At 35.0% G+C, this 10,093-nt stretch overlaps 1 protein-coding gene across 2 annotated transcripts; it reads left to right on the top strand.

Annotated features, from left to right (window-relative positions):
* Nucleotides 1–3,541: 3,541 nt before the first annotated feature.
* LOC111409138 (rho GTPase-activating protein gacII-like) lies at nt 3,542–5,878 on the top strand. Of its 2 annotated transcripts, XM_023039096.1 has the most exons (3): nt 3,542–3,904; nt 5,307–5,335; nt 5,546–5,878. In XM_023039096.1, exons 1-3 carry the CDS (start codon nt 3,586–3,588, stop codon nt 5,552–5,554), a joined length of 357 nt encoding a protein of 118 aa, XP_022894864.1. In that variant the 5' UTR covers nt 3,542–3,585; the 3' UTR covers nt 5,555–5,878. The 2 variants fall into 2 exon arrangements, with proteins under 2 accessions (XP_022894864.1, XP_022894865.1); XM_023039097.1 differs by lacking the exons at nt 5,307–5,335; nt 5,546–5,878 and adding an exon at nt 4,751–4,790.
* Nucleotides 5,879–10,093: the final 4,215 nt, after the last annotated feature.

Raw genomic sequence — 10,093 nt, 5'->3', positions numbered from 1 at the left:
AGCAAGGAACATTGGTAAAACAGTGAGATAAATATTTAGATACTTGAGGTGCTCTACTAACGCTTGTTTGCATCAGAAATACAAATGAAGTCATTGGTTATGTGAATTCAAATTATACAGTGAATCTTGATAAGTGGAGATCATTCATATATGTCTTTACCATTGGAAGATACGCCATTAGTTGAAAGGCTACTTCACAGAATACATTATCACTATTTACAACAAAGGCAAAGTACATGACTATTATAGAAGTATGTAAGGAGGCTATGTGGTTAAGGGCTTTGATTGGTAAACTTAGTAAAGGCTTGTAGATTTCTACAGCTTATTGTCATAGTCAGAATGCTATCTTTCTGACATAGGATTAGATAGGACAAAGCACGTTGATATGAGCATAAAGTAATCGTTTGTAGGGAAATTATAGTGAGTAATGTTAATACCAACAAGAATCTCACTGATATGATGATAAAATAACTTCTCATTGCTAAGTTTGAGTGTTGTTTGAACATAGTTGGTATTTGTTATTGATTTAGCCCTTGGGCCTTGTGTGAAAGAGGTGGAGTAGTTGTTTGGTGATTTATGGAAGATAGTGTTATAGTTCTTTGCATTGGAATTTGGTTCAAGGTGGAAAATTATTAAAGTGTGACCCAAATTCTACTGGGTATTGGTATTTGGTTGAAGATGACATGAAGAGGTCAAATTATGGACCAAGGAGAAAGTTTCAAAGCATTCTCACTTGCTAAGTGCCTGTCTCTACCTTGACTGCTCAAAACAGGGGAGTTGGCACTCACTTGGTGCCAGCTTGCTATTCGAGCAACGGTTCAAGGCCAAGGCTGATTTCACATTTTAACGTGTTTTATAGAATTTCAATGATACTATACTCTATTTTTGGGGATTATATGCAGCACTCACGGCTTGTAAACATAACACAACACTGTTATAGTCTTAAAGAGAGTTTAGATATTGATTAACAGCATTGAGATCTCGTGTAATCAACGTTCATTATTGATTATAGTGAATGACTCATCTTCTAACTGTGGTTTCTTCAGTCTTGGATTTCCATATAATATCTTGATGTTCTTGCCTTGTTTGGTTTATTTTATTATTGCCTTTTATCTCGCACTTATTTCATAATCAAATACTATAACAAACTGATCTAGATATTGTTGAAAACCCCTATTCATTATATCCATGAATACTATGGGAGCATTAGTTACACTAAACTGCATAACTATAAACTCATAATGCCCATAGCAAGTCCTGACTGCTATTTTTAGAATGTCACATTACTTAATCTTTAATTGATGATATCCTAAACTTAAGTCAATCTTGGAAAAATACATAGCTTTCTTCAACTGATCGAACAAATCTTCAATTCTCGAAAGATGACACTTGTTTTTTATTGTGAAATGATTTAACTCCCGATAATCTATGTAAATCCTCATTGATCTATCTTTCTTCTTGAAAAACTTAATGGAGCATCGCATGGAGAAACGTTTGGCTGGATAAAACCCTCATCCAACAACTCTTGCATTTGTAGTTTCTATTTCTGCAATTCATTTGGCACCATTCTATAAAGAGTGCTGGATACTGGGCTTGCTCCCGGTACTCAATCAATTGGAAATCTAGTTCCAAAAACTTTTGCTCGTTAACCGATTACGGGTCCCGTTCATCCAACTACACTTATAAATGTACAATTACAAAGTGATCTCACCATTAAAAATGTCGGAAAAGTTCCATATATAAATCCAAAGTTTCTGTTCTAATTTCTACTAGGATTTAATTAAGTCTCTCTCTCGAAGGAAAGATCATGGGTTCGAAATCTGGGAACTCAATAGAAATTCGTGAAATTTAGGATGGGTTAGGCTCTTTCAAAGTGGACCGTATGTATGATATAAAGTCTTGAGCACAAAGGCTTGGGCCATTACAAAAAAAGCACGTTTTGTGTAACGACTCATCCTCTATGTCTAAGTATTGGTACCAAGATTTAATTTAAGTCTATATTAAGGGAAATGATATAGGTTCGAATCCTGAGAGCCTATAGAAAGTCAAGAGGGGTAAGATGGGCTTAAGCTATCCAAAAGTGAACTGTACGCAAAAGGATGAATGAAATCTGGTATTATAGTGGTAGATTGATTCACCAAATGAGTAGCATTTAGCAAAAATTACAGTGCAAAAGATCTTCGACTTCATCTGAAATTCGATCATTTGTAGGTTCGATATACCCTATTTGATCACCATAGACAAAAATAAACAATTCAATAATTCAAGGCATAGGTCTTTTGGTGACGAGTTAAAAATCAGAAAATGCTTCCCGACACTAACCATCCCAGGCCAGTGGTCAAGTAAAGTAATCAACAAAATAATTAAGAATATTTTAAAGTTCGTCTAGATGAATTGAAAGGATCATGGCCACCAAGTAAACTTTGGTTCTAAAACGCTATTTCCCTTAGCTTTTGTAGTGGTGACAATGATCTCCATCGATATAGAGACTCCTTCATTTCGATTATGTATTACATCAAAGAAATGAGACAGGAGGCTTTACAAGATAGGACAGGATCTGCTAGAAGAAAAGAAGAATAATGTCGGCCTAAAAACTGTTATATACAACTAAAAGAATGCCAGATATTTAAAGCAGAAAATGCAAGAAAGAGAATTTGAAGTTGAGGAACTTATGTTAAGACATGTGCTCCTCACCACTAGAGAACTCAACTTTAGGTCGTTAGTCCCAAACTGGGAGTGCACATATAAAATCACCAAAATCCTCACAAAAGGCTCGCACAAGCTTGAAGACATGCAAGCTAGGCCACTCATACACCCAAGGAATGTGAAACATGTTAAAAATATTATTAGTAGGAATCATGATAAAGATCATGCATGACGTTAACTGTATTCTCTCCCTTTAATGAAATATCCCTCATGTTGTATGTGATACAGCACTTAGCTAAAATTTTGAAAGGAATTCTAAAATTAAAAATAGATTTCCAAATAAGGACTGCTCATAAAGTAGTCTAGAGTTGATGTTGTACGTGCTACAAAATTCGGCTGGAATTTCAAAGGGAATTCAAAAGGGACCTTGGGCTTCAATTATTAACTACATAAATCGAAACAGAAAAGTAGAATAAGAACTAGTCATAATTAACAAAAGACAAAAGCAACTCAAGGAGAATGAAAGTAACTTCATTTCATTAAAAAGATAATAAAGAAATAAATCATAATTAAATAAAATAAAGAGTAGAATGAAATAGCAAAAATACTACAAGAAATATATACTTTTCCTACGAAAATTCCGTAGACAAATTAAAATTTGTGGGCGGAGTTCACTTTTTTCTACAAACAGACATTTCATAGGACTATGATTTGATTCAAAATTTTTAATAGTGGAAGGACTTGTGCCCACTAAAAATTATATTTTTTTCAGACGATAAAATTTGAAAGTCAAGAAGCATCTTTAGCCTACAAAAAATTTGATTTGTTTGTAAGCTAATAATTAGTGGGAAATTTTTCCAATTTAAATCACGCAAAATTTTTAAAACACGGAAAACAGCTGTTGCTTCCTATTCTTCCATCACTGTGCGTGAGAGAACCATGGAAGAAATGCCACCTTCTTCCTCAACAATCGACCACCACCCGCCACCTAGACCACCAAATCCCACTACCATTCGAACCCCCTCACCTTCCTCTTCAACCTCTTGTCATCACCAGGCCATGGAGTTGACGAAAACAGCCCCAATCAGTACCCAAAACCACGCTACCAATCACCATTTTCGCCATATTTCCACTGCCGTCAGCCACCGTTTCGATTGCAGACCACCACCACTCCCCTCCTCTCAACCAAGCGCATCCAGTACCACCATGGGTCACTTGCAATTTTGTCCAGAATCGAGAGAGCTTGTGAAAGCAGTCCGTGAGTGCTCTAATTTGTGTTTTTTTAATTTTAATTATTTAATATTATTGATTGGTTCACTGTCTGGTCTTGTCCTATAGACCCGTTTAGAAACTATATAAATCCCAGAAAATAACATAAATCTTAGCACTCAAATAAGTATCGGTTGCTTCTTGGATTCGATGCTCGTATAAAGTAACAATTTCCCTTACAAGAAAGCTGTTGTTCTAGTTGGCACCATTCATTTCTCTTTTTTTCATGTTTTCATTTCTTCTTCTTTTTTCTGGAGCTCCAAAACCAAAACTGTAATCTGGGTTTTGAATAAAAATTCATTTAGTGAAAGATCTTTTGATTATCCGATTTAAGGTGAGTTTATCAGAAACATTTGAACTCTTATTCAATTTTTGTTTTATTATACAATGTAATTATGTAAATTACAGTCTAAAAGAGTAAAGAGTCATCAGTAGAACTAGATTTTTATCAAAAAAATTACTAACTCTTTGCTGGATCTTTTACTGTATTAGTTTGTCATTGTACATGTTTAGCATTGATTGCTAGAGAAAGAATCATTTGAGACAACATACTTTGCTTCCAAGGAAAAACGGAGATGTTATCTTTTTTGGGAAAAGTTTCAATATTTTGCATTGACAATAATGGGTTCTAACATGAATATTGGTATGCAGTTGGATGGAATTGAATAATATAATTATCATTTTTTTACTATATATATGCCACATTGCTTGTATTGGTAATTTTTCAAAGGCAGATTCTTTTTTCTCCCTTAAATTTTTTTATGTTTATTTTTAATTTTTTGCATTTTTCTGTTATTTTCTTGAGTTAATAGTGAATCCATTTAAATCTGGACAGAATGATGAATGGAAGATAACAGAAATTTCTCTACATTCTTAAAGGTTGAACCCCAACCTTAAGGGCCCCCACCGACCCTGCCTTGGGCCATCGTGGAGGAGGTAAATCGCAGGATGTGCCTCCCAGGAGCCAAGGTGGAAAGCACATGGATAGGCCAAGGCTGTTAACCCATATGGTAACTCCCGCTTGCAACAAAGTCAATTCCACCTTGCGGGGAATCGAACTCTGCACACTGCCGCGCTGAGCCCTATCCGCCCTCCCCTTTGCCACTGGGAGATATGCCCTGGGGGCATAAATTTCTCTACATTCTTGTTTGTATGCTGATTGTGACAAGAACAAAAGGATTTTTGGTTGATATTACTTATGTTCAAAGTGATGCGGCAAAAGGAGCAAGTAAAACATTAAGGGTCAACATTTAGAGCAAAATTATAATTTTTTTTTTTGACGTGCATATATATATTTTTAAAAAAGATTCAATATTTATTTTTCTGCTTTGTGCTTGCAGTTTGACGGTAGTCCACCGGCATATCATTCTCTGATAGGGGATTTGGTGCAGGAATTAACAATTGGTTGGTTCATATCGAGGTTAGTCCTTTTTGCATAAGCTATTAAAAATATATATATTCTCTTATGTTTTTTCCTCCAACTTCGACTGTATTCTTACTTGCTATTGTTAACTTGAGTGTTCTTATGTAGGCCGTTCTGTCTGGATGTTCAGTCAGTGGATTAGCATCGATTTTGCATTATTATCTATATTTTGTTATAGAATGTTAAGAAGACTTCCTTCTTTTATAGGTTTATTGAAAAACTACAGCAAGACATTCCCGGTGAATTGGTTAAGAAACAGTTAGAGGGGCTATGTGTTGTCTATTACTTAATCACCTTTACAAGCACTAGGGTGATTTCATTGCTACAAGCTACATAGCTCAAAAGCAAGCTTGCTAATGATCAGCTCAGAGCCTTGTATTCTTTTACTATATTTTTTTTGAATCAAGCAATTTCTTTATTTACTCTTTTACTGGATGCCTGTAAATTGAAAATTACCTAGTTTGGATTTGGATGAACTATAAATTTTGTTATATTTGTGTTTTGGTAAAATATTTTGATTCAATATTACATTGATTGACACGTGTTTAATTAAATTATAGTCTTTGGCCTTTTTATATTATTTTGAATAAGGTTAAAAAAATATATGAAATAATTTAATTTCTCCTGACAAATTCTTTGAAAATAACCTACAAATATGTTTTCCCCACAAAATTATTTGTAAATAGGGTTTAGCCCACAAAATAATATCTGCCGTGTTGTCATAAATATTCTTTTCCCACAAAATTTATTTGTAGGAAAAAACACAAATTAGCCTACAACATAATTTGTAGGGAAAGCATAATTGTTTTGTGGGTAAAATTAACTTTAGCAGATGAATGATTTTGTCGAGGGAAAACTTACACGACAAATTGTGTCTCCCCAAAGTGTTTGTAGGGAAAAACTTTAGCCCACAAATTTAAATAATTCGTCTTATAACTTTCCCTTCGATATTTGCCCCACAAACATGCCTACAAAAATTTTTCGCCTGCAAAGATTTTTTCCTACAATATGAACCTTTCCCTACAAATTTTGTTTGTAGGGAAAGCATAACTTTCTTGTAGTAGGTAAGTGGAAAATATCCTTGAGCAGGGACAATGACATCGGGGTAAGGTTCGATGTTTGGAGCAGGCTCATCAGAGGTCGCAGTTGGCATTTATGCCAAAATTTTCTTGAAGTTAGCTAATGCTTCATGGAGGAAATCAAAGTTAAAACCCTGAATTATTTCTATATGCTTGAACACCTCCATCATACCAATTACACAAGCATCTTAGGCCAAATCATCAAATGTTGGAGACTTTCTTCCGCTCTTCGACCATCCTAGCTGCTCGAGCACTTCTTTATCAAGTCATTTTTTTTCTTTGAAGCCTTCTTTTTTTCCGACTTAGCATAGGCATTGGCCTTCTCCCCCAGATCTTTGTAGCCTCAAGTTTTAGCTTGAGGTTTACTTCAGAACATTCCTTGCTAGCCAAGGTTTTTTTCAACTCCTTTCTTCTCTTGACCCGTATCTTACTATCGATCGTATGATTAGCTTGCTTAGCTTTAACAGCTAGCTGCATGGCTAGAGTCTTGTCCCTCAGCTTCATCACCTTCTCTAACTCCGATTTAGCTGTAACAAGCATTGAATCAGTAAAAAAAGATATAAGTCAAGGAATGGTCGAGTGAAGAAAGAATACCTTTTTGGAAAATGTCATTGTATATAGAATGGATCTGTGATTCAGCACCTTAGCATTAATGCAAGCTTCACGGGCACTCATTTGGTCTAAGAAAGACTGCTTCTTCTCATCCAGCTCTTCATCACTAAAATGGTAGAATTACTCTGTAGAAGTAGAGACAAATTTTGATTTTAATTCTTAAAGATAAGGTCAAAAAATGACAAAGATGAAAGAAAAGTTTTTCACTTCCTCAGAGAATAAGTCGTGGTTATCAAATTATTCTTAGCTACTAAGAAGAAATTTGAACAAGAAAATCTACCAAGTCAAGCAAGGAAAGAAAGCCTATTGTTGATCAAGTTCATGTTTGATTATTCAACTTCTAAAGGAGAAATTCAAGTTTTTTTTTTTTTTTCAAATGATAAACCACCTTATAAAATCTATAAAAAGGTCTTAGGATATGTTCATTATATTTGTGTGTTCAATGATTGAGTGCCAAAAAGAATTGAGCACTAAGTGAGGATTTAAGGAAGATAGAATTTGTTATTAAGATAGATAGAGAGTTTGAAATGCAGTGTAACTCCTCTCTGAAACTTATCTTGTAATCCTTTGTTCTTTTTTTATAGTAAAGCCACATTATTTCTTGAGTGAGATTTTTGTCCGAGTTTTTCTTTAACCTAGGCAATCTTCCTTAACAGTTGGTATCAAAGCTATTATAGCAAAATTGGTAGAGCTTTTGAACCTATCAATATGGTTGTGTTCAATAGTAACTGAATAGCAACAATATCAACGATGGCGAAAGACAGAAAGTTAAAATCAAAAAATTCAATAGATCAGACTTTGGATTGTCGACAATGTACATAGAAGATTATCTCTACCAGAAGGATCTTTACCTTCCTCTAAGAAGCTTGGGGATATTAAAAATGTAGAGTAAGAAAAGCCTTGGGTTAGATAAGGCTGACTTTTGCTGCATCTATTGCTTTCAATATCAAAAATGAAAAGACAACCAAAAGTTTGATGGCAGCTTTATCATATGTATATGAAAACCCTCTGTAACAAATAAAGGATGTCCACTGAAGGAGTTGCAATGGAGCATATCAATGATTTTAATGGATTTATAAGTCAATTGGAATAATTTGATTTCTCATTTGACGATGAGGTCAAAACATTGACACTATCATCAAGCTTTCCAGAGAGCTGGAATCCTTCGATTATGGTAGTAAGCAATTCCACTAGGCCAGCAAATTTGAAACAAAATCATGTTGTAGATTTGGCACTTAGTGATGATGCATGCAGAAAAGATGGTAGAGAAACCTAGGGTTCAGCATTGGCAACTAATGATAGAGGTAAGAAGCCAAACACAAGTGGCAACCACAGGTGAAACACAAGTCGATCGAGAAATGGTCAATCATTATCTTGACCAAAGTTCAAAGGCAAGTGTTGGAACTACGGAAAATGTTGTCACACAAAATAAGATTGTAGAGCACTAAAGAAGCAAGAAAACAATGAAGGAGACAAAAACTTTGTTAGTGTTTCGGATGTTGAAAATTCTGATGCATTGTTGTTAGCTGTGGATGCTCATGAAGAAAACATGGGTAATTGATTCGGGTGCCTCTTTCAAGCTATTTCCGGCAAGGAGCTGCTCTAGGCAACCTCACTAAAGTGTATCTTGGAAATGATGAGATTTACAACATAGTTGGCAAAGGGGATGTTCAGATATATCAACCGTCCTAAGAATCAAGGATGTCAGACGTGCCATGTTTGCAAAAGAATCTAATTTCCATAGGTCAATTATTGACTTTGGAATTACAACCACATTTGTTGGTAACACTTGGAAAATGACCAAAGGAGCTATGGTAGTAGCTCATGGCAAAAAGGAAGGTACTCTCTATGTTCTTTCTAGAAGTCATAATTCCATTAACTTCACATTATCGGAAATCGAGGCGGGCATATGGCACCTTAGACTAGGACATTTGAGAGAAAAATGGATGAAAATTTTGATGTTTAAAATGGAAATTACCATGTTTGAAGTCTCTAGACTTGGATTTCTGTGAAAATTGCATCTTCGAAAATCAGAATAGGTCTAGTTTCACAAAATTTCAAAGAACAAGCAAGTTAGAATGGTTGGAGTTGGTGCATATAGACATATGGGTACCATCTTAGGTAGCATCACTTGGTGGCTCTTGCTACTTTGTTATTTTTATTGATGATGCTACTAAGAAGCTATGGGTTTACTTTATGAATAACAAATTTATTTTGTTTGATGTTATCAAAAAATGGAAAGTACGAATTGAGAATGAAATGGGTTTTGAAAGTTGAGATGTCACGAGTCATACAATGGAGGAGAGTACGTAGATAGTCCAACGAAAAAATATTGTGCAAAAAATTGAATTCGACAAATGCTGACAATTCTAGAAAAATCACTACAAAATGGCATTACAAAATGCATTAACAGAACTGGGAATGTGCTAGAAGTATGAGGATTAGTTCTGGTTTACCAAAGCAATTTTGGGTAGATGCAGTAAACACAGTTGCTTACCTAATCAATAAACGTCCATCATTTTCCTTGAATTGCTCCTTGAGCTTATGTGCAGGATTTTTCATATGATTCCACATTGTATTGATTGTCCTCATTAAATAATTACTTCTTATAAGAGATTGCCTGATTTTTCTGAAGTACTTCCTATACATAATAATCATACCTATCTCAGGTCGCAGTCCTTACTCGAACCTCTTAGCCTTTTTACCTCAATATCTACCAAATGAGGTGCATACCGAGAAAACTCCCCAAACCTTCGTTCATAATCCGTCAGGGACATATTCCCCAGCTAGTGTTGTAGAAATTCAATCTCCTTAAACTCTTAGAGCTCAAGGAAAATACTTTTCCACTCATATTTAAGTTGTTCCCACGTTAGATTCTGTTTCTGCTCTTCGGCCGTAGATCTTGAGGCAAACTCCCACCAATGGCTAGCATCTCCAATGAGCATAAATTTAGTACATTGAACCTTTTGTACATCATTGCAAGCGACATGCCTAAAGATACCTTCAAAGCCGCTAATCCATTCTTCAACTACCAATGGATTTAAAGTACTATCAAATTTAGGAG

Source organism: Olea europaea, chromosome 14, assembly GCF_002742605.1.
Source record: "Olea europaea var. sylvestris chromosome 14, O_europaea_v1, whole genome shotgun sequence".
Lineage (NCBI taxonomy): Eukaryota > Viridiplantae > Streptophyta > Magnoliopsida > Lamiales > Oleaceae > Olea > Olea europaea.
This window is presented reverse-complemented; position numbering and strand designations above follow the sequence as displayed.

What these genes read in the sequence shown, in the direction of transcription:
- LOC111409138 (XM_023039096.1), top strand. Translation starts at nt 3,586, where the DNA reads ATGGAAGAAATGCCACCTTCTTCCTCAACAATCGACCACCACCCGCCA. An exon ending in AGAGCTTGTGAAAGCAGTCC is followed by an intron (nt 3,905 to 5,306) that starts GTGAGTGCTCTA and finishes GATTTGGTGCAG; the next exon opens with GAATTAACAATTGGTTGGTT.